At 41.8% G+C, this 25,336-nt stretch overlaps 1 protein-coding gene across 1 annotated transcript; it reads left to right on the forward strand.

Annotated features, from left to right (window-relative positions):
* The first annotated feature begins 351 nt into the window (after positions 1-351).
* GDF3 (growth differentiation factor 3) lies at positions 352-6,627 on the forward strand. The gene is made up of 2 exons (XM_059934454.1): positions 352-619; positions 5,776-6,627. Exons 1-2 carry the CDS (start codon positions 352-354, stop codon positions 6,597-6,599), a joined length of 1,092 nt encoding a protein of 363 aa, XP_059790437.1. The 3' UTR covers positions 6,600-6,627.
* The last annotated feature ends 18,709 nt before the right edge of the window (positions 6,628-25,336 follow it).

The raw sequence follows: 25,336 nt of genomic DNA on the forward strand, positions 1-25,336 counted from the left end.
CCCATCTCAGCGCCTTGCACATAATAGATGCTTAATAAATGTTTGTTAAAAGAATAAATGTGTATCTCCTTTCCACTCAGTCTACTGCTGACAAATCTCAGATTGTTGTAGAGTTAGGTCCATGCGTGGGTAATCTTTCTTTTGTGAATTTTTTTCTGGGAGAGCAGAGGTGGGGAAGAGAAAAAAAAAATCTGTCCTTTTGTATCCAATTGCCTTTGAGGAGCTGGGAAGAGAGCAATTCACACCTGATTATCTCACATCAGATAAATTAGCAGCACCTGAATTGCTGGGCAGTTAGGCGCTAGAGCTCTCGGCAGCCCCACTAGCCAGCTTCACCTCGGCTCAGGGGCCATGTTTCCTTCACTGCCAGGCTTGGCTCTAGGCCTCCTGTTAATCCTGGCCTTGGGCCAGACATTCCAATTCCAAGAACATGTCTTTCTCCAATCTCTGGGCTTAGACAAAGAGCCTTCACCCAAGAAGTTCCAACCTGTGCCTTCCATCTTGAAGAGAATTTTCCAGGATCAAGAGGCAGCAGCAACTACCGGCGTCTCTCAAGACTTGTGCTACGTGAAGGAGCTGGGTGTCAGTGGGAACATACTCCGACTTCTCTCAGATCAAGGTGAGGACATTGGAGTCTTTCCTAGAGATGAATCTGGTGTGAAGAAAGGAATAAAGGGGAAGTAACAATTACCGAGGGGTTCATGGACGGCCACGTACTGGTAATTTACACATTTTATCTTACTTTATCCCAACCACTGTCCTGAGAGGAAGGCAGGTATTCTTATCAAGTTTTTAACAATAAGGAAATTGAGGCTCAGACAGTAGATAACCTGTAACCTATTCGAGATCATACAGCTAGTGTGTGAACAAAGCCAGGATTCAAAATGGTTTTTTCTGAATCAACAGCTTTGTGCTACAATTTAGGTGGAGGTGTGAGGGTGGAATTAGGGCTCAGTCTCCCACTCCTGAGCCCAAAATTTACTCATCCTGGTCCTCTGAGCTCAGTTTGCCCGGGACTTTTGCTTCCAGCTCCACACCTCCCCATTACTTTTGATGGGTAGAAAAGGCTATTCTTGATTTGTAAATACAAGGCGATAATATATGCCATTGTCATACCCTTCAGATAATTCAATAATTTGCCAAACTGACCACCCACCAAAAATTACCCAGATCAACTGTTAAAAGTTGATTCTCCAGCCTAGTTCCTGACCCTCACGCCCCCACCCGATTCTTTGCTTTAAAAAAAAATTTATTTATTTATTTTTGGCTGTGTTGGGTCTTCGTTGCTGCGCGCAGGCTTTCTCTAGTTGCGGCGAGGGGGGACTACTCTTCATTGCAGCGCACAGGCTTCTCATTGTGGTGGCTTCTCTTGTTGTGGAGCACGGGCTCTAGGCGCGCGGGCTTCAGAAGCTGTGGCACGTGGGCTCAGTAGTTGTGGCTCACGGGCTCTAGGGCGCAGGCTCAGTAGCTGTGGCACACGGGCTTAGTTGCTCCACGGCATGTGGGGTCTTCCTGGACCAGGGCTCAAACCCGTGTCCCCTGCATTGGCAGGCGGATTCTTAACCACTGCGACACCAGGGAAGTGCCCCCCACCTGATTCTTATTCAAAGCAGAGATGGGTGTTGTAATCTCCATTTCTATATAGCCTCCCAGGTGGTTGAGGTGGGAGGAATTGAGAGCCCTGGTTGGTTAGTTTTACAGCAACTGGAAATAAGATTTGAGTCCAAGAAGCATTTATTGGATGCCTACTAAGTGCCGGCAGCTGTGTAAGACCATGAGAGTACAGAGATGAATGATAAAGTCAGCTTTTTAAGAGTTTATAGAAGACACATCAACAAACAGATGACTTCCATACATTGTGCTAAGTGTCACGTTAGTCGCCTTGGGGGTGGGGCTTCAGGGACAATTCCTGGAGGAAGGTTAAGAGGTGAGGGGAGCTGGTATGAAAGGTTTTCCAAGGAGAGAGTAGGAAATAGCTGAGGCTACTTCCTTCCCTCCACCATAGAAAAAAAAACTTTTAATTTTTGTGATGATCAAAATTCTATCTAACGGTACAGGAAAAGGACACGATCTCATTATCACTCCTCCCTAATGCTCCCCCTAGAGAAAACCACCATTAATAGTTGATGTATATTCTTCCAGACTTTTCTTCTTTGCATATATATAATATAAACTTGTAATATTTTTTTATAAATGGGATCATACTATACATTCCTCCAATATTATGAACATTTCGTTCAAGTCAGAACATATAGTCAACTTATCCCTGTTTTAATGGTTATATGATATTCCATTGTGTAGACATGCTACAATTTATGTAACTGATGCCCTGTTGATGAACATAAACATATTATAAATAGTGCAGCTTTATATCCATTTTGCGTGTGTGTGCGTGCTTTTTCTATTTCACTTTTTCTATTATTTCCCTGGATAAGTTCTTAGAAGGGGATTGTTGTATCAAAGAGTAGGCACATTTATACTGTTTTTTTTTTTTTACATTTATACTTTCGATGTACAGCAAATATCTTTAAAATTTATACTCCACATTGAGTGTGTGAGAATTCTCACTTAACTTTGACAGTAGTCTCTTTAAAATAGAAACTTATTGAAGTAAAGTGTACATTCAGAAAAGTGCATAAATTGTACAGAACAGCTCAGTGAAGTTTTGCAGAATAACTAGCACACAGATCAAGAAACAGTACATGACCAGCACCCCAGAGGATCTTTCATGCCCCCTTCGGTTAATCACTACTTCTCTACAAGGGTAACTGCTCTCCTGACATCTAACATTACGTATTAGTTTTGCCTGTTTTTGAACTTCATGTAAGTGGAACTGTGGAATGTATCCATTTTCGTGTCTGGCTTCTTTCACTCAACATTACATTTGTGAGATTTATCCATGTTGTGTGTATTTGTAGTTCATTTTCATTGCTGTATAGGATTTTATTCTGTTCGTATGTGACAGTGGACTTACCCATGCTGCACTGGCTGGCCATTAGGTAACAACACTCTTTTAGCTTTTAATTTTTGTTAATCTGGTAGCAAAACATGATCTCGTTGTTTTAATATGTTTCTTTAATAAGGTGGAATGATGCCCTTTCAAATGGATAATGAATCATTTATTTATTTGCTTATTTATTTAAGACTTAGAATATAGTCTTTTTTTTCTTCAGCTTTATTGAGATATAATTGACATACAGAGCTGTATAAGTCTAAGGTGTACAGCACAATGATTTGATTTACGTATATCACAAAACAATTATCTCCATAAGTATAGTGAGGGAAGTCCCTGGCGGTCCAGTGGTTAGGACTTGGCGCTTTCACTGCCATAGCTTAGGTTCGATCCCTGATTGGGGAACTAAAATCCCACAAGCCGTGCTGTGCAGCCAAAACAACAACAACAAAAAACCCAACAAGTATAGCGAACATCCACTGTCTCAGATAGATACAAAGTTACAGAAATAGAAAAAAAATTTTTTCCTTGTGCTAAAAACTTAGAATTTACTTACTCTTTTATACACGACATACAGCAGTGTTGACTATATTTATCATGTTTATTATCTTAAAATGTGAATCATTCATTTTTATTTTTCAAATAATTGTATTATTATTTGAAAATTTATACATTAAATTTTCAAATTTATACATTAAATAATGTATACATTATTTATACATTATGACCCTTTTCCTATTGAGGATTCTTTTCCTTAATGATTTGTGAGGCCTCTTAATCATTTGTAAAAGCTCTTTATAGACATATTACAAGTATTCTTGGTTGTTCTTTCTGATTTTAATTTTGTTAATGATGTCTTTTGAGTATAGAAGTTTTTTATTTTCATGTTTTCAAATCTGTTCATTTTTTCCTCTCTGTCTTTTGGGTTTTTTTTTTCACGCCTAAGGAATGTGATTTAGCGATAAGAGTAAAAAGTGAGACTAATATGTTAGAATTAAAGCTGTGAACAGGAGAGATCAACTGTTAGAGAGGTTGAGAAGGATAAGCACTGTGAAAACATCCCTGCATTTGCTAGTTAGTCAACACTTAAAGATGTTTATTTCAGCGGACCAGCAAGGGTAAGAGAGTTGGACAATAGCAAGAATATATGGTAAGCAGCAGAGACAGCAAACATAGACTAATCTTTTTAAGAAGATGGTCAATGAAAAGAAACGGAGAGATGATACAGTAGACTTGAACAGGAACCTGGGTAATTTTAAATGCTTTTTAATTTTGTTGTTTTTTAAATGAGCGTGAAGAGGCATTGTGGTGGAATGGTTAGAATACCTGGGTTTCCATTGTAATTTCTCCACAAGATGAATGACCTTAGAAAAGCTCTTAGGGTAGAGCCACCCTACCAAACAAAATGGTGGCATCAGGTCAAAGAAGTTATTTGTGGAGAGAGAAAAATTGAAGATGGAAAACAAACAAACCAAAGGGTAAATGTATCCTCTATTGGGCCTTTTCCTAGAGGAGTAGGTGATGTTTGAAAATCTAAGCAGAGACATTAGCTTTGAAAACAGGGAGAGTTCAGCACAATTTCAAAAGATACAGAGAAGGGGGTCCATGTGGAGAAATTGAAGAATCACATTGCATCTCAATTTCCAGTGAAGTGGGAGAAGTATTCAAAAGTATAAGACTAGAAATTATTGACATTGAAAACTGTGGGCTTTAGATAAGAATTACCTAAGGATGAAACATAAGGGAGCTCCAGAGGGCCAGCCTTGGCTGGATGACAGGTGTTTGTTTTGAAGTAAATCTAAGTGGTTACAACACCTGACAGCGTAGGACGTTCTTAAACGTTTTTGTGCCATAGGTCCCTTTAGCTGGCAGTTGAAGCCAATGAACCCCTTCTCAGAAAAAGGTTTATATGCCTAAGATACAATAGTTAGAATTTTAAAAGAAATCAATTAAATCCTGAAATACATTTATAGAAATATTTTAAAAATGAATGTGTGGGGCTTCCCTGGTGGCGCAGTGGTTGAGAATCTGCCTGCCAATGCAGGGGACACGGGTTCGAGCCCTGGTCTGGGAAGATCCCACATGCCGCGGAGCAACTAGGCCCGTGAGCCACAATTGCTGAGCCTGAACGTCTGGAGCCTGTGCTCTGCAACAAGAGAGGCCGCGATAGTGAAGAGGCCCGCGCACCACGATGAAGAGTGGCCCCCGCTTGCCGCAACTAGAGAAAGCCCTCGCACAGAAACGAAGACCCAACAGAGCCATAAATAAATAAATAAATAAATAAATAAATTAATTAATTTAAAAAAAAAGAATGTGTGTATAGTAATGCATATGATGTTTTATTCATGCAACAAATAACAAGATCTAAAGAAGGGACTATACCATCAATTCAAAGTAGTTCGAGCATAAATGTTATTTTAAGCTATTTGCAACAACTTAATATATGAACATACCTATGATTTTTATTGGTAACAGTGTCATAGGCCCTTACAATATTATTGGGATTTGTTGCCTATATTCATAATTGAAAGAAATGCTAAATGTCACTTAGAGTTTCGTGAAGATAAAGATGTGATTCTTATTCCCATCCAAGATTATAGACCTTCTAAATTCTATTCAGGATCCCTTGGGGACCTGCAATATGAAGATAAGAACCTCTGGCCATAAATGAGGAGTGAGAGAAACAAATCCTCCCAAATGGCAGAGTTTAAGTATGGCTGAGAATTTCCTGCCCTTGTTTTGTATATGTGGATATACATACAACATTTGACATGTTACATCACACAGGTGGAGGTGACTCACATCTCTCTGTCCCCATCTAGGTTTCTTCCTTTACTCTGAGAGCCTTTCCCAAGCCTGCTCCCGCCTACAGAAGCTCCTCTCCTTTAACCTGTCTGCGATTAAAGATGAGCAGTTAACAATGGCCCAGCTGGGCCTGGACTTGGGGCCCAACACTTACTATAACCTGGGACCAGAACTGGAATTGGCTCTGTCCCTGGTCCAGGAGCCACACGTGCGGGGCCAGGCCACCCCAAAGACAGGTAAACTGTTCGCACTGCAGTCAGTACCGTGGCCTCAAGGTGTCGTTCACTTCAATCTGTTGGATGTGGCTAAGAGGAATAATTGCCCCCAAAAGATCTTAGGTTTGTTCCTAGAGATACTGGTCAAAGGAGGTAGAGCCTCTGGGGTGAATTTTCAGCTTGAGGACACCTGCGCCAGACTGAGACGTTCTCTTCACGCTTCCCTGTTGGTGGTCACCCTCAACCCTGAGCAGTGCCCCCCTCCTACCCGCAAAAGGAGAGCAGCCATCCCTGCCTCTAAAGCTTCTTGCAAGAACCTCTGCCATCGTCATCAGCTGTTCATCAACTTCCGGGACCTGGGTTGGCACAAGTGGATCATCGCCCCCAAGGGTTTCATGGCAAATTACTGCCATGGAGATTGTCCTTTCTCACTGACCACCTCCCTCAACAGCTCCAATTATGCTTTCATGCAAGCGCTGATGCACGCCATTGACCCAGCAGTTCCCCAGGCTGTCTGCATTCCCACCAAGCTGTCCCCCATCTCCATGCTCTATCAGGACAACGATGACAATGTCATTCTACGGCATTATGAAAACATGGTAGTTGATGAGTGCGGGTGTGGCTAGACTGTCAGCAATAGAACAGAAGGGGTGTTCTCGGGGTAAATGTTCTAATAAAACTATCTGGCTTATGACCTTTGGCTCTGAATTGTCAGTATATTTATGTTTACAATTTGTCTTCTTGGAAAATCCATCGTGATTAATGATGTCCCAAGTTACACTTACATACACACACACACACAGCCTTAATGATCTTAGTTAATTTTCTGCATTACGCTCATGGGAGTATATTAGATTCTAGATAGAAGGAAACAGTCATTTATTGATCGCCTATTATGGGCAGGCATTATTCTGTGTGTTCCTTATAAATATATTTCACTGGTCTTTGAGGTAAACATTATTATTTATGTTTCATAGATAAAGAAGCTGAGATTCAGAGCAGCTAAATACCCAATTTTTCTAAAGTCATCTACTTTGTGAATTCCCTGGCGGTCCAGTGGTTAGGACTCAGCACTTTCACCACCGAGGCCCAGGTTCAATCCATAGTTGGGGAACTAAGATCCCACAAGCAGCACGGCACAACTGCAGAAAAATAAATAGAATAGAATAAAGTTTAAAAAAATAAAATAAAATCAACTTTCCTTGCCAGACCTCAATATGCTATGCTAACAGTGTTACTTAAAAAAATATATATATACATATATATATATATATATATATATATGTATGTATATATATATATGTATATATATAGGGACTTCCCTGGTGGTAAGACTCCGCACTCCCAATGCAGGGGGCCTGGGTTCGATCCCTGGTCAGGGAACTAGATCCAGCATGCCGCAACTAAAGATCCCGTGCACCCAAATAAATAAATAAATGAACTTAAAAAAAATATATATATATATAAAATAATGTAGAAAAATATATCAAAAGAGTACTTGAAATCTATATTGATATCTATATTTCCTTCTGGTCTTTTATGAATATTATATATGATTCCTATAGCTAAGATCAGAGCGTACATATAATTTTGTATCTTCTTGTATTCACTTATGGAAATTTTTTTCAAATCACCAACATCTACATAGTTAATTTAATGACTGTATTATATACAATTATTTAGATACATATTTTACATAAAAGAATGTTTATCATTGGACATTGTGTTATTTGCAATTTTCATGGTGGAATAGTGTTATGACTGTTCACAAATCATTCTCCACATTTTGTCCCCATCTCCTTAGAAAAATTTCAGACATGAAATTACAGGGTTAAAAGTATAAGTTGACTCTTCTATAATTAATAGAAGACATATATTAAATAAAATATATTGATCTTAAAACAAATATGCATAATTATGGGGTAAAATGCAAAATTCACATGGACTTCAAATGTAAAACTCTAGAGTTGGTAGGATACTTTGGGTTATATCAGGAAGTATGAGGTCACTTACTTCTCTTGTTTGGAGAATTGAAGAGGAAAAGTCTGTGAATCACTGCTTTATTTAGTCGTTTCTTTAATTCCGATTGTCAGTACCTTAAATCAACCTCACCATTCTTACCTGTATTATTGCTATCATTTTTAACCTGATCTTTTGTTTTTATTTAAAAATTTTAAAATGTAGATTATTATAATTTAACTATATTACAAATATATGCAAAAACGCCTGCATAACCCTCCCAGTCTCTTTTCCCATCCTCCTAATGAAACCACCATCCTGAGTTTGGTGTCCACCTTTCCCATTCATTTCTTTATAATTTTACTACATATATTTGGATCCATAGACATTATAAAGTGTTGCTTCACAAATATGTAAACTTTATAGAAACAATATTGCAGTGTATTTTTCTAATCCTTTTTTTCTCTTAATTTATTATTTCAGAAATTCTTATAGGTTGATACGGGTATGAATATAACTGATTTTTTTCATAGCTGGATAGTAATCCATTACATGCATATTACACAACTGGTTTATCCATTATGCTGTTATTGGACACTAAGGACATTCACACAGACTGTTAACAATCATTTCTGTAGAGTGGATACAAAATCTCTTGGCAATCTATTTGTCTAGGACTTTGGTGTAGGGCAGCCGTGAATATACACAATTTGTAAGGACAATGGAGAAGAAACTACAGAGATTGTAACAACTCTAAATGCACATCTTGAACACAAACAGAAGTAATCTTTTTTTTTTTTTAATTTTATTTATTTATTTATTTTTGGCTGCGTTGGTCTTCATTGCCGCGAGTGGGCGGGCTTTCTCTAGTTGTGGTGAGCGGGGGCTACTCTTCCTTGCGGTGCATGGGCTTCTCATTGCAGTGGCTTCTCTTGTTGCGGAGCACAGGCTCTAGGTGCACAGGCTTCAGTAGTTGCAGCATGCAGGCTCAGTAGTTGTGGCTCGCGGGCTCTAAAGTGCAGGCTCAGTAGCTGTGGCACACGGGCTTAGTTGCTCCGCGGCATGTGGGATCTTCCCGGACCAGGGCTTGAACCCGTGTCTGCTGCATTGGCAGGTGGATTCTTAACCACTGCACCACCAGGGAAGTCCCAAAAGTGATCTTTAAAATGCACTCAGGGACTTCGCTGGCAGTCCAGTGGTTAAGACTTGGTGTTCCCCCTGCAGGGGGCATGGGTTCGATCCCTGGTTAGGGAATTAAGATCCTGCATAAGCGCAGCGCTGCCAAAAAAAAAAAAACGCACTCAGCTTGTCAAGCGTGTCATTGGAATGAGAAACACTGTTCTGATGGTATCAGTGAGAAGATGACTTTGGACAAACCATCATTCAGAACAAGTTAGTGGAACAATCGGGACAAAGCCAACAGTAGTAACCAACATGTTTACAAAGCACTTTCAGATTATATTTGTTTAAGAGCTAAGAAATTAATGGAACAGAAGAAAGATCCATGGTTGTTTTGCTTTGCCACTGCGGTCCCAGCTGTATCCTCTGTTTTGAGAAGCCAGGATTTTTGGATGTACCCTCAGACCTGAACAAGGAAGTCTGATTAGCATAAGCAAAAGTCATAAAAATTTCACATGTAAACCAGTTATCAGTGTGTGAGTTTACGATAAGATGCCAAGGGAAGAGGGCCAGCCAGCATACTGGGTTACATTAAAAATAAAAGTGCACAAGTAGTCATCCGAATGTGTATTAGGAAATTAGAGGAAGGGAGTTAGTTGAAATCTAAATGGCAAGATTCATGAACCTCCAGATCCAGATACTAGAGGAATTCTAGTCATTTCAGACCATGCCGCTCCTATTAATATACTTCAATAAGGAATCCAACAATATGCTTGGTTGAATTCTGGCTTTCTTATTTGTAATATTCCATGCCAGGTCTATTTTCTTGAGTATGTAAGCTGCTCATATTGATTGGGGTGATCCCAAATCATGTTGGTCAAACATTACAAATCATCCTGTTGGGCAGATTATTTCTGAAGTAAATCTCTAGTTTTACTTTTATTATTTATTGTCTATTATATGCCAATTACTGTACTAGGTCTTGGGAAATAAAGATAGATGGTCACTTTCACCATAGTGCTTAAAATCTAGCTTATTTGGCTATAAATTATTCAAATATCTATAAGTGAAAAATTAGCATACACCCCAATATGTGAATATTTAATTATTCAAATTATAATAATTAATGACTATGTTACTATATTGAATATTAAGTGGGAATTAGCATATACCACAATATATGAATACTTAATTATTCAAATTATATTAATTAACTACTATATTACTATATGGTACTTTAAAAGTTTTAAACAGAAGTTCTAATGCTTTCTTCCCTCATCTCAGTGTCTCAGGGATAGAAGTTCTAATATTTTCTTTCCCCCACCCAGATGTTTCAAGGTGTATGTCCCCCAGGCTGCATGTACCTCACTTTTGATACTACTTTTTTTTTGGCCACGCCTCGGCTTTCAGGATCTCAGCTCCCCAACCAGGGATTGAACCCGGGGCACCGCAATGAAAGCCTGAATCCTAACCACTAGGCCACCAGGGAACTCTCTACTTTTTTTTTTTTTTTTTTTTTTTTTTGACTGAGTACGACATTGACTATGATAATCCTGTTCTGACACCAGCCTGATGATGATCAACCTTTCTTTCATGACCTTTCTTACCTTAAAACTTGAGTTCTTTGGGTTAATTACTGAAATTGCAATAATGTATCACCAACCTGACTGACCACAATTCCTGAGGCTGCTTTGCTAAATTTACTTCTGAATTGAACTGAATTGTTACTGACAGTTTCCTGAGTTGAAGAAATAGATTTTGATTTGGGGGGGGTGTGTGTCTGTTACTGACAGATTTCCTGAGTTGAAGAAATAGATTTTGATTTGGGGGGGGGGTGGTGTGTGTCTGTTACTCACAGATTTCCTGAGTTGAAGAAATAGATTTTGATTTGGGGGGGGGGGGTGGTGTCTGTGTTTAATACCTTCATGTTATTTTTTTAAATTATTAAAAAGAGAGTGGCTATTTCCTTCCGCTAGTAGTTCTGCTGTTGGCAGTTTTATTCACTCCTGAGTTAATCAAGTTATCTCCTGATGTCACACATGAAACTAGAGAGAAACATGCATTACTGGCCTCCTGGCTTTGTTGCCATATTATCCTACTTCTTTTTAGAATCTTAAATGTCCAGTTAGATTGGTCTATAAATAGGCATGTGCAGGTGAATGTTTTAACTCACTTTGACTTGCTTTTCAGATGACCTGTTTGGTTTCTGCTTAGTTTTATCATTGCACCTGGTATTTTTCTCTTTTGAACACTCCCCTTTATACTCCCCTCTTTGTAAGCATTCTTCATCCCAAAGAGAAGATCACAGTTCAATAACCTCGAGAATCACAGAAGCCCATCACGAGACCACCTGATGCCAGCCTTGATGGTCTTCAGATGATCTCTGGATGGAAAAGAATGCAGACCCTGAACATACCCTGATCTTTATCAACCACTCTGCTCCTTGAACCATTACTCCTCACTGCCCCCTCCAAGGAAGACACACAGTCTTGAGGGCATTAAGCCCACTGTGGCCCCCTTTGCCTGGCAAAGCAATAAAGCTATTTTTTTCTGCTTCACCCAAAACTCTGTCTCGGAGATTCAATTTGATCCCAGTGTACAGAGTCTGGGTTTAGGCAACAAATTTGGTGGCTCATATGGGGGAAAAACTCAGGGACGGCCCCACTGGGGTCCCTTGGCTCGATCGGAAGCTCTGAGGTTCATGCCAGCCTCTTATACAGAGCGGAGGGTTGGAGGACTCCTTAAAAGGCCAGATCGCCTGGGACCTGTTGTTTGGAAAGGTCGAGCCCGGGTTATACCCAGCCCACCATGCTGGCAGTCAGAACAACAAGGCGGGAGTGGAGGGAGAAATGGGGTCGCCCTAGCATCTGCCAAGGCCACCTTCGCCTCAAGTACACTCCCTTCTTCCTCCTCCCACCAGCCTGAACTTCTTACTCCGAGGAATTATTTTGGGGAAGAAGGAAAACTACATTTGGAACGTTGCAACACCTTGGCCAGCATTAGGGTAAGTCCCCCAGCTTGCACTCCGAGGCCCCTTTGACCTTGTCTGTTTGGGGAACTCCTGGTTCCCATTGGGGGGATTCCCCATTTCAGGAATCCCATTTGGAAGGCGCCTCTTGGACTAAAGTCACGGGCTTAGTGGGACTTGGAAGCCAATTTGAGCTTAGTGGGCCTTGGAAGTCAGTTTGAGCTTTGTGCTGTTTGGTTTTGTTGTTCTGGTTTGAGGCTCCCGTTTGCTGGTGAGGATTCTGATTTGCTTTTGGTCTGTGCCCGCATGAATGTTTTTCTGACTGAATAAGGGAAGCACTTCTTTGATTCCATCCAACAGCCCCCTGGGGAAAATTCTGGCAGACTGGTGGACCTATAGTTATAAACCTATGACTAAAAAAAGAATCATATTTTATTGTAATTCTGTTTGGCCAATGTACATTCTTGAAAGTGAGTAGAGGTGGCCTTTGTATAGTAGGCTAAATTCTTGTATCATTCTCCAGCTAGAATCATTTTGTCACAGGAATGGAAGGCAAGGGAGATCCCGTATGTTCAAGCAATTATGCAATTACATAATAAAGAAAGTGAGGGACTTCCCTGGCGGTCCAGTGATTAGGATTCTGCGCTTCCACTGCAGGGGGCACAGGTTCCATTCCTGGTTGGGGAACTAAGATTCCACATGCCACGAGGCACGGAAAAAAGAAAAACAAACAAACAAACAAAAAGTGAGCAGCCAGGTAGTAGACTGATGGTACAAAGAGAAAAGAAAAGATCTCTTCCTCCAATGGTGGAGGATTCCAGGATTCCAAATGAAAAGTTGGATGAAGATTTTACAATGCTGGCTGTTATGAATCCATGTAGCCCTAATTTTGCCCAGCACCACCTGCTCCTCCCTTGTTGATGGAGGCACCCGGGGCACCTCCACCGCCACCTCCATCACTGCAAGCACCACTTAGTAACCTATCTGTGCCCATCTGTAACAGGGAAGAGCAAAATCTATTTCTTTTACCTTTGCTTTTTGTTGCTTTTGTTATTATAATCACTAAAAGGATGCTGTCTATAGCTGTAAGCATACGTAATGGCCTGCCACAGGGAACCCTGCCCCTCTGCCTGAATGTGAAACTAAAGTACCTTGGAGATTGGTTCAAGATGGCAGAGTAGAAGGACATGCTTTCACTCCCTCTTGCAAGAGCACTGGAATCACAACTAACTGCTGAACAATCATTGACAGGAGGACACTGAAACTCACCAAAAAAGATACCCCACATCCAAAGACAAAGGAGAAGCCACAATGAGATGGTAGGAGGGGCACAATCACAATAAAATCAAATCCTATAACTGCTGGGTGGGTGACTCACAAACTGGAGAACACTTATACCACAGAAGTCCACCCACTGCAGTGAAGGTTCTGAGCCCCATGTCAGGCTTCACAACCTAGGGGTCTGGCAATGGGAGGAGGAATTCCTAGAGAATCAGATTTTGAAGGCTAGCGAGATTTGACTGCAGGAATTCGACAGGACTGGGGGAAACAGAGACTCCATTCTTGGAGAGCACACACAGAGTAGTGTGCACATCAGGACCGAGGGGAAGGAGCAGTGACCCCATAGGAGACTGAACCAGACCTACCTGCTAATGTTGGAGGGTCTCCTGCAGAGATGGGGGTGGCTGTGGCTCACCATGGTGACAAGGACACTGGCAGCAGAAGTTCTGGGAAGTACTCCTTGGCGTGAGCCCTCCCAGAGTCCGCTATTAGCCCCACCAAAGAGCCCAGTAGGCTCCAGTACTGGGTTGCCTCAGGCCAAACAACCAACAGGGAGGGAACCCATCCCCACCCATCAGCAGACAAGGGGATTAAAGTTTTACTGAGCTCTGCCCACCAGAGCAACACCCAGCTCTACCCACCACCAGTCCCTCCCATCAGGAAGCTTGCACAAGCCTCTTAGATAGCCTCATCCACCAGAGGGCAGACAGCAGAAGCAAGAAGAACTATAATTCTTCACCCTGTGGAAGGAAAACCACATTCACAGAAAGATAGACAAAATGAAAAGCCAGAGGACTTTGTACCAGATGAAGGAACAAGATAAAACCCCAGAAAAACAACTAAATGAAGTGGAGATAGGCCTTCCAGAAAAAGAATTCAGAATAATGGTAGTGAAGATGATCCAGGACCTCAGAAAAAGAATGGAGGCAAAGATCGAGAAGATGCAAGAAATGTTTAACAAAGACCTAGAAGAATTAAAGAACAAACAAACAGAGATGACCAATACAATAACTGAAATGAAAACTACACTAGAAGGAATCAATAGCAAAATAACTGAGGCAGAAGAATGGATAAGTGACCTGGAAGACAGAATGGTGGAATTCACTGTGGTGGAACAAAATAAAGAAAAAAGAATGAAAAGAAATGAAGACAGCCTAAGAGACTGCTGGGACAACGTTAAACGCAACAACATTCGCATTATAGGGGTCCTAGAAGGAGAAGAGAGAGAGAAAGGACCTAAAAAAATATTTGAAGAGATTATAGTCAAAAACTTCCCTAACATGCGAAAGGAAATAGCCACCCAAGTCCAGGAAGCACAGAGAGTCCCAGGCAGGATAAACCCAAGGAGAAACACGCCAAGACACATAGTAATCAAACTGACAAAAATTAAAGACAAATTATTGAAAGCAAAAGGGAAAAATGACAAATAACAAACAAGGGAGCTCCCATAAGGTTAACAGCTGATTTCTCAGCAGAAACTCTAAAAGCCAGAAGTGAGTGGCATGGTATATTTAAAGTGATGAAAGGGAAGAACCTACAACCAAGATTATTCTACCCGGCAAGGATCTCATTCCAATTTGAAAGAGAAATCAAAAGCTTTACAGACAAACAAAAGCTAATAGAATTCAGCACCACTAAACCAGCTCTACAACAATGCTAAAGGAACTTCTCTAAGTGGTAAACACAAGAGAAGAAAAGGACCTATAAAAATAAACCCATAGCAATTAAGAAAATGGTAATAGGAACATACATATCGATAATTACCTTAAACGTGAATGGATTAAATGCTCCAACCAAAAGACACAGGCTCGCTGAATGGATACGAAAACAAGGCCCATATATATGCTGTCTACAAGAGACCCACTTCAGACCTAGGGACACATACAGACTGACAGTGAGGGGATGGAAAAAGATATTCCATGCAAATGGAAATGAAAAGAAAGCTGGAGTAGCAATACTCATATCAGATAAAATAGACTTTAAAACAAAGAACATTACAAGAGACAAGGAAGGACACTACATAATGATCAAGGGATCAATCCAAGAAGAAGATATAACAATTATAAATATACATGTACCCAACATAGGAGCATCTCAATACATAAGGCAACTGCTAATAGCTATAAAAGAGGAAATTGACAGTAACACAATGATAGTGGGGGACTTTAACACCTCACTTACACCAATGGACAGATCATCCAGACAGAAAATTAATAAGGAAACACAAGCTTTAAATGACACAATAGACTAGATAGATTTAATTGATACTGATAGGACATTCCATCCAAAAACAGCAGATTACACTTTCTTCTCAAGTGCACACGGAACATTCTCCAAGATAGATCACATCTTGGGTCACAGATCAAGCCTCAGTAAATTTAAGAAAATTGAAATCATGTCAAGAATCTTTTCCGACCACAACATTATGAGATTAGAAATCAGTTACAGGGAAAAAACGTAAAAAACACAAACACATCCAGGCTAAACAATACGTTATTAAATAACCAAGAGATCACTGAAGAAATCAAAGAGGAAATCAAAAACTACCTAGAGACAAATGACAATGAAAACACGACGATCCAAAACCTATGGGATGCAGCAAAAGCAGTTCTAAGAGGGAAGTTTATAGCAATACAAGCCTACCTCAAGAAACAAGAAAAATCTCAAATAAACAATCTAACCTTACACCTAAAGGAACTAGAGAAAGAAGAACAAACAAAACCCAAAGTTAGTAGAAGGAAAGAAATCATAAAGATCAGAGCAGAAATAAATGAAATAGAAACAAAGAAAACATTAGCAAAGATCAATAAAACTAAAAGCTGGTTCTTTGAGAAGATAAACAAAATTGATAAACCTTTAGCCAGACTCATCAGAAAAAGAGGGATAGGACTCAAATCAATAAAATTAGAAATGAAAAAGAAGTTACAACAGACACCGCAGAAATACAAAGCATCCTAAGAGACTACTACAAGCAACTCTATGCCAAGAAAATGGACAACCTGGAAGAAATGGACAAATTCTTAGAAAGGTATAACCTTCCAAGACTGAACCAGGAAGAAATAGAAAATATGAACAGACCAATCACAAGTATTGAAATTGAAACTGTGATTAAAAATCTTCCAACAGGGCTTCCCTGGTGGCACAGTGGTTAAGAATCCACCTGCCAATGCAAGGGACACGGGTTTGAGCCCTGGTCCGGGAAGATCCCACATGCTGCAGAGCATTGAAGCCTGTGCACCACAACTACTGAGCCTGCACTTGAGAGCCCACGAGCCATAGCTACTGAAGGCTGCACGCCTAGAGCCCGTGATCCGCAACAAGAGAAGCCAGCACAGTGAGAAGCCCGCTCACTGCAACGAAGAGTAGCCCCTGCTCTCTGCAACTAGAGAAAGCCCGTGCACAGCAACAAAGACCCAACACAGCCAAAAATAAATAAATAAATAAATAAATAAAAAACAACTTAAACCCCCCTCTGGCTTATCCAGCTCCCCCACTGGCTGAACAGGCTGCACTGGCAGTTGTTCCAACTGCCCTCAGCATGCCAACATATTCACTCCTTTCACGGCTTCCTGTTTCCCCTACCCATGGGGAGAGAATAGAATTTTCTCTGTTAACCCCTGGGGCACAGGGATCTGGTTTAGTATCACCATCTAAGACCCAACAGGGTACCCAATTTGGACCGGAAGCCACTTCTGCAACAGTGCAATTTCCCTTGTGCCTAGGAGGCCTTAATGCAAATGGCCAGCCAGCTGGGTTCCTGTGGATGTGCAATCCATTCTCTACTTTGGATTTGCTTAACTGGAAAAACCATAACCCTGTTTACCAAGAGGACCCCCTCCGTGTGACTGAACCTTTCACCTCCATATTTGCCACTCACCATCCCACTTGGGTGGACATTCACACTCTTAAGAATATAATGCTTACTGGGGATGAAAGGAGGATGGTCATTGACAAAGCTAGAGAGGAAGCACACCAGCTCCACCTAGTGGATCCAAATGGAACTCCAGAAGCAAATCTGTCAGTCCCTATTGCTAGCTAACTGGGATCCTAATAGTGGGGGCATGCCACTTCTAGAACATTATAGGAGGTGTGTCTAAGTGGGTCTTCAAAAGGGGGTACCTAGACAAAAGAGGTTAAACAAGATTCAGGAGATAAAACAAAAACCAAATGAGGATGCAACAGAGTTCCTAGAAAGGATTTATCAAGCTTATAGGCGCTACACGGATGCAGACCCTGAGGCCCCTGAGAATGTAAGGATGATAAATATGACTTTCATCGGGCAAAGTGCCCCAGATATAGGGAAAAATTTACAGAAGTTAGATGGTGCATTTGGAATGAACCCTTCTCAATTAGTAGATGTTGCTTTTAAAGTATTCAACAACAGGGAACAACGACAGAAGCAAGAAGATGCAAAATGGAATGCACCTTTTCTGGCAGCAGCATTAAACTCCCAGAAGGTGAGTAACCTAAAAGAAGCCACCACTGGGGAAGGAACAATGTGCTTACTGCAAGGAGGAGGGGCATTGGAAAAGAGATTGCCCTAGACTAAAGAAAAAGAAAGAAAATAATAAAAAGGAGACAGGAGCCACTCATATGGTAGAAAGAGAGGAACACTGACATTGAATGAAGAGGCCCAAAGACTCCCTTGGACTTGAGGCATCCAATTCTAAAATCCCCACAAGAGCCCTGGGTAACATTGACAGTGGGGAACAAGTTGATTGACTTTCTAATAGATATGGGTGCCACATATTCTGGAAGGACCTTGGAAAAAGAAATGTCCTAAATTAAAGATGGAATGCCCCAAAAAACAGAGGGACCCTCCAGTGGAGGTTATGGTCACCAGGAAGGAAAGTTCTGAAGAAGAATATAGTGACTGATGGGACCCGGGGCTTCTCGCCATGCTGGTGGCTCCAATGGCTATAGCCCCACAGGAGCCCCGGGTACAATTAACAGTGGAGAATCAACTAGCAGATTTTTTGGCAGGTACAGGAGCAAACTACTCGGTTCTAAATTGTAAACTGGCCTCTTTGAGCAAGTCCACAGTGTCAGTAGTGGGACTTTCGGGACAAACTCAGCAACGTCCTCTGCTCCAGCCCCTGGAGTGCAAAATAGGAGAAGAGAAATTGAAACATAATTTCCTGTACATATCGGACTGTCTAATCCCTCTTTTAGGAAGAGACTTGGGCAAAGTAAATGTGCGAATAACATTTTCACCTGAGAAACAACTTTTGCGTTTAGAAGTGCCACTGGAAAATGCCCTAAGGCTCCAACAGTCCTCGAACAGCCAGGAGAGAAAGAAGCTGAGCCTATTCCAGAAAGGATCCAGGAAAAAGTGAGTAAGGCTGTCTGGGCTAACAGGGCACCCAGATGGGCCGGATTCACTGCCCCGATTCCTATCATTGTAAAGACAGGAGTGACTTGTCCAAGGAAAAAACAATATCCTCTTAAAAAGGAAACTATACAGGGACTTTCCTGGTGGTCTAGTGGTTAAGACTCCACGCTCCCAGTGCAGGGGATATGGGTTCAATCCCTGATCGGGGAACAAACATCCCCCATTGTATGGCCAAAAAAAAAAAAAAAAAAGGAAGCCACATAAGGAATCCAGCCAGTTCTAGACCGGTTTTTGAAGTACGGACTAATCAGACCTTGCAGATTTCCTTATAACACTCCTATTTTGCCAGTTTAAAAGCCTCACAAAATGAATACTGATTTGTTCATGATTTATGAGCAATAAATGAAATCATTCAAGACATTCATCCCACAGTTCCAAACCCATATACCATACTCACCACCATACCTGGAAATTATGAATATTTTACTGTATGAAACTTGAAAGACACCCTTTTCTATATTCCAGTAGAACAAAAAATCACAATTGTTGTTTGCTTTTGAATGGCAAGACCCAAATTCTTTTTTTTTTTTTTTTTTTGGCTGTGCCACGTGGCTTGCAGGATCTTAATTCCCCAACCAGGGATTGAACCCATGCCCCCTGCAGTGGAAGCGTGGAGTCCTAACCACTGGACTGACGGGGAGTTCCCAAGACCCAAAGTCTAAAGCAATGAGTCAATACTGCTGGACTGTACGGCCACAATATTTAAAAATTCCCCTCCTCTCTTCAATGAGATTTTGACTAAAGATTCGTTGGGGGTACATCTAGACCAAGGAATTCTCCAACAGTACATGGATGACTTTCTGATAGCCAGTCTGGATGAAAATTATTGCCCTTCTAATACCACCACTGTGTTAAGCAATTTAGCATGGCACGGTTACAAAGGATAACAGAAAAAGGCCCAGATTTGCAAACATCAGGTGACTTACTTGGGCTTCCAGTTACAGAAGGGAACTCCGAGCTTAATGGCAAATTGAAAACAAGCCATTTTTAACTTAAAAAATTCCTGAAAATTAAAGACAACTTTGTAGATTTTGGGGGATGGCAGGATTCTGCTGTATTTGGATTCCTAAATTTGGACTCATTGCAAAACCCTTACATAATGCTTTACAGGGCACAGATTCTGAGCCATTGGTATGGACTGGCGATTGCCAAAAGGCTTATGAAATGCTCAAAAATAAACTTATGACAGATCCAGCATTGGGCCTCCCAGACGTAACAATAGGAGTTTAAATTATATGTACATGAAGGGCAAGGAGTAGCCCTGGGAGTCCTCAACCAAAATGCTTGGGGACACCCCAAGACCTGTAGCCTACTTGTCCAAACAATTGGATAACACAGCTTCAGGCTGGCCCCCCTGCTTGCAAGCAGTAGTGGCAACATGTGATTTGCTCAAAGAAGCAGAAAAATGTACCCTGGGCCAACCCATAACAATATGTGTGCCACATCAGGTCTTGGTACTTCTAGAACAAAAAGGGGGATGAGGTATTGGCTGACTGCAGGAAGGATGGGAAAATACCAGGCCATCCTCCTCGTAGATGACTCACGTTCCTATACAAACAGTCAGTTCTTTGAATCCTGCCACTTTACTGCCCACTCCTTTGGAGGAGGAAGTTACCCTTGATTGTCCAGAAGTGCAAGAGACTATACTCTAGCTGCCTCGACCTCTCAGACGGTCCTTTAGAAGAGGTTGATTGGGACTTATTTACTGAGGGCAGCAACTTTGTGAATAACACAGATGAGTGGGATGTGCAGCAGGTAATAGAAGCAGCTGCCTTACCCCCTGGCACCTCTGCCCAGAAAGCAGAATTAATAGCCTTAACACGAGCATTACATTTATCAGAAGGAAAAAGGGCAAATAGCTACACAGATCCAAATATGCATTTATGGTAGTACAAGCCCATGGGGCTAGATGGAAGGAGAAGGGTTTATTAACCTCAAACAACAAGGACATTAAACATGCCTCAGAAATCGTAACCCTTATAAAGGCAGTGACTGATCCAGAAGCCACTGCTATTATGCCCTGCCTGGGTCATCAGAAATTGACCTCCTTTGGGAATTCCCTGGCAGTACAGGGGTTAGTGCTCTGCGTTCTCACTGCTAAGGGCCTGGATTTGATCCCTGGTTGGGGAACTAAAATCCTACAAGCTGCCCAGCGTGGCCAAAATCAATCAATCAATCAATCAACCTCCTTCATCGCTCGAGGCAATCAGGCTGCTGCTAAGGCAGCAGAACAGGCAGCCCTAAGTGAATCATTTATTGGGGCTCTACTGCCCCAGTTGCATCTAACCCAGTAGAAACCCCAATATATACCCAAGGACGATAAGAGAGCTGTTGATTGGTTTTTTTTTTTTGTTTTTTTGTTTGTGTTTAAAGGGTTGAGGTTTTTTTAAAAATTATATTTTATTTTTGGCTGTGTTGGATCTTCGTTGCTGCGCATGGGCTTTTGTCTACTTGCGGCGAGCGGGGGCTACTCTTCGTTGTGGTGCGTGGGCTTCTCATTGCAGTGGCTTCTCTTGTTGTGGAGCACGGGCTCTAGGCGCGCGGGCTTCAGTAGTTGTGGCTCGCGGGCTCTAGAGCGTAGGCTCAGTAGCTGTGGTGCACGGGCTTAGTTGCTCCACGGCATGTGGGATCTTCCTGGACCAGGGATCAAACCCATGTTCCCTGCATTGGCAGGTAGATTCTTTTTTTTTTTTTTTTTTTTTAAATTTATTTATTTATTTTTGGCTGTGTTGGGTCTTCGTTTCTGTGTGAGGGCTTTCTCTAGTTGCGGCAAGCGGGGGCCACTCTTCATCACGGTGCGCGGGCCTCTCACTGTCGTGGCCTCTCCCGTTGCGGAGCACAGGCTCCAGACGCGCAGGCTCAGTAGTTGTGGCTCACGGGCTTAGTTGCTCCGCGGCATGTGGGATCTTCCCAGACCAGGGCTCGAACCCGTGTCCCCTGCATTGGCAGGCAGATTCTTAACCACTGCGCCACCAGGGAAGCCCGGCAGGTAGATTCTTAACCACTGCAACACCAGGGAAGTCCCTCGATTGAGGTTTTGATACCCTAGATCCGACCAAACAATGGAAAGTGAGGTCACATGGACTGGTCTTGCTGCCTTCCACCCTCGTCTGGCCAATAATAAAACATCTACATGATAGCACCCACTATGGATGAGACGCCCTAATGAACTTTATCCAACCTTGCCTCCCAGGACCCAGTCTACAACAAACTATACAGAGTGTGAAACGAAGCTGCCCCATTTGTGTAAAGAACCCCGAAGTCAATAAACAAGGACTACTAACAAGAACACATGTTGGAGAACACCCCTGTGATGACTGGCAGATTGATTTTACACAGATGCCAAAGACAACCGGTAATATTTAATGTTGTTGCTTTTTGTTGACACCTTTTCAGGTTGGGTAGAGGCCTTCCCAACCAGAATGGAAAAAACATTAGAAGTGACAAAAACTCTTCTTAAGGACATCATCCCCAGATATGGCCTTCCCTCTATTATGCAGAGTGACAACGGATCTGCCTTCATTGCAGAAGTGACACAAACAGTGAGTAAAGTTTTGGGCATCAGATGGGAACTTCACTCAGCATGGAGACCACAGTCTATGGGAAAGACAGAGAAGATGAACCACACCTTGAAGAAAACCATCGCCAAGCTATGCCAAGAGACTCATCTAAAATGTGACAAGGTCCTGCCTATTTCTCTCCTCCATAAATGAGTGGCCCCTAGAAGCACGCTTGGATTAAGCTGTAATGAAATTATATATGGGAGAACATTCTCAGCTCCTAAGAGAATGGAAGGAGAGACATTCCTAACACAAGAGACAAAGGTTAGGGGCTTCCTTGGTGGTCCAGTGGTGAAGAATTCACCTTCCAATGCAGGGGACACGGGTTCAATCCCTGGTCGGGGAACTAAGATCCCACATGCCACGGAGCAACTAAGCCCATGCACCACAACTACTAAGCCTGCGCTCTAGAGCCCGTGAGCCACAACTACTGAGCCCGTGTGCCACAACTACTGAAGCCCATGCATCTAGAGCCCGTGCTCTGCAACAAGAGAAGCCACCACAAGGAGAAGCCCAAGCACCACAATGAAGAGTAGCCCTGGCTGTCTGCAACTAGAGAAAGCCCATGTGCATCAATGAAGACCCAATGCAGCCAAAAATAAAATAAATAAATTTATAAACAAAACAAAAAAACCAAAATCCACATCAAGTACTAGAAGGTTTTAACCACATTTGGGATGGTTTATTCTGGTTGACCACAGAATATGACACCTTTATGCTGGGAGCAGAGAAATCATACCTTTCATCATTGGACAAATTCCACCCAATATATGGGATGGACCCCCACTGATTATTATAAAAGTCTTATAATTTTAAAGAGTAGTGATTAGTTTGCCACAGATTAGATTAGGAGACCAGGCCTGTATTGGAGAGCCCCAAATGGAACCTGTTGGGTCTGTGGGACCCATCTTTGGCCTTCGTTTCCACCCGGATGGAATGGTAGATTCACTCTAGGGTTCCCTTGGGCACAAGGACATCAATATAAAATTTTACAAAAGGCAAAAATGGCTAACCTTCCTTACCTTTGTACTAGGTAGACTAGATCAGTTTTTTTGGTGTGATTATTTACTCAATTTCTTTGTCCTAAACGTTGGTCTTGAAAGTGTGGCTCTCCACATAGAGGTACTAGCCAAAATTACAAAGCAAGCCCTTAATGACAGCCAACAGAGCTTGACTTTGTTAAACTCTGAGGACTCATTAATGTGAAAAGCTGTGCTTCAGAACCAGATGGCCCTAAATATCTTGACTGCCTCACAGAGGGGAACTTGTGCCCTAATTCATACTGAATGTTGTATAATACTTTTATACCCGATGAGTCAGGAAACATAACAACGCTTCTTAATGACATGAAATCTCCCATCCAGACAGTAGATAATTCAGATGCTTATACCTGTGAAGTTGCTTCCCGAGTCTCCAATTAGTTTTCAAACTTGTTTTCCTGGATCCCACAGGGCTATCCAATCTATTTTCTCAGGAGTTTTCCAGTTCTTACTTTGTTTTGATGGTTGCAATGGGAATATATGTTCTAGCTAGAATCATGACTTGTTGCCTGTGCTATTTCTGCAAAACCACCACCAGGGCTCTTGTCAAACCGCCTGCCAGTTGGCATGAGAATGTTCATTCCTTCCATAAGAAAAACCCCTTCTTGCCGTGCCTGCCCCCGTCCCCGCCCTCCTCTTCCCCCGCCGCCCCTCACCGGCCCAGCTTCAGCAAGAAACGGCCAGATGAGATCGATGCCCACTTGCCTTTTTCCACTGAAATGGAAGGAATAAATTAACAGTGGGGTTTTTGTTCCAGCTAAATTTATAAAAACTAGTTAAAATAGCCTCCATCAAGCTCTGATCTGTTTTAACCTCACTTCGACTTGCTTTTCGGAAGACTGTTTTTGTTGTTGTTTCTGCTTTGTTGTATCATTGCACCTGGTATTTTTCTCTTTTGAACACTCCCCTTTACACTCCCCTCTCTGTAAGCATTCTTCATCCCAGAGAGAAGGTCACGGCTCAATAACCTTGAAAACCACAGAAGCCCATCACGAGACCACCTGATGCCTGCTTTGATGGTCTTCAGATGATCTCTGGATGGAAAAATATGTAGGGCCTGCATGTACTCTTTCCTTATCTACCACTCTGCTCCTTGAACCATTACTATAAGACTCCTCACTACCCCCTCCAATGGGGACACACAGTCTTGAGGGCATTAGCCCGCTGTGGCCCCCTTTGCGTGGCAAAGCAGTAAACCTGTTCTTTTCTGCTTCACCCAGAACTCTGTCTCTGAGATTCAATTCACTGCCGGTGTACAGAGGCCAGATTTCGGCAACAATGAAACATCCCCAAATCAGGTCAGTCCTAAATTTTCTTTTAAAATGAGAAAATACGGCATAAATATCAGGACATCAAGTGGTGTTCATGGGTTATTTCCTTAGCACTTTATTTTCTACTCAAGACAATATCAAGCACTTCAACTATTATCACAAAGTTTCTTTTTTTTTACTTTTTTTTTTTGACCGCACCATGCGGCGTGTGGGATGTGGGATCTTAGTTCCTTGACCAGGGATTGAACCCGTGCTCCCTGCATTAGAAGCATGGAGTCTTAACCACTGGACCGCAAGGGAAGTCCCTTTTTTAAAAATTTTATTGAAGTATAGTTGATTTACAATGTTGTGTTAATTTTGGCTGTACAGCAAAGTGACTGAGTTATACATATACATATTCTTTTTTCACAAAGGTTTCTGTGCTTTGCTTGTGAGTGGAGCACTCAGAGTGCACGTCTGAGATCTGAATCTGTTAATTTTTGAGAAGTGTTTGACTGAAAATAGGCATTTGCTTTCGTTAAAAAGGCTAGGGAAAAAAAGAGCTAGGATCTGTTGCTTTTATCACCTTTTCTGGGCAGAATTGATCGGCAATGATTGCATGCAATCATAAATACATTCCCTAATTTTAAGTGGGCTTTAAAAGCAGATAGTCTGCTCTCACTCTTGTTTGTTTAACTGTTTGCTTGACAACATTAAACAGCAAGCTGGTATGACTATTTTGGACAAAAATGTATCACAAAATTTGTAACCATAACCTTTGCTGTGTCCCAATC

This window comes from Balaenoptera ricei, chromosome 10, assembly GCF_028023285.1.
Source record: "Balaenoptera ricei isolate mBalRic1 chromosome 10, mBalRic1.hap2, whole genome shotgun sequence".
Classification (NCBI taxonomy): domain Eukaryota; kingdom Metazoa; phylum Chordata; class Mammalia; order Artiodactyla; family Balaenopteridae; genus Balaenoptera; species Balaenoptera ricei.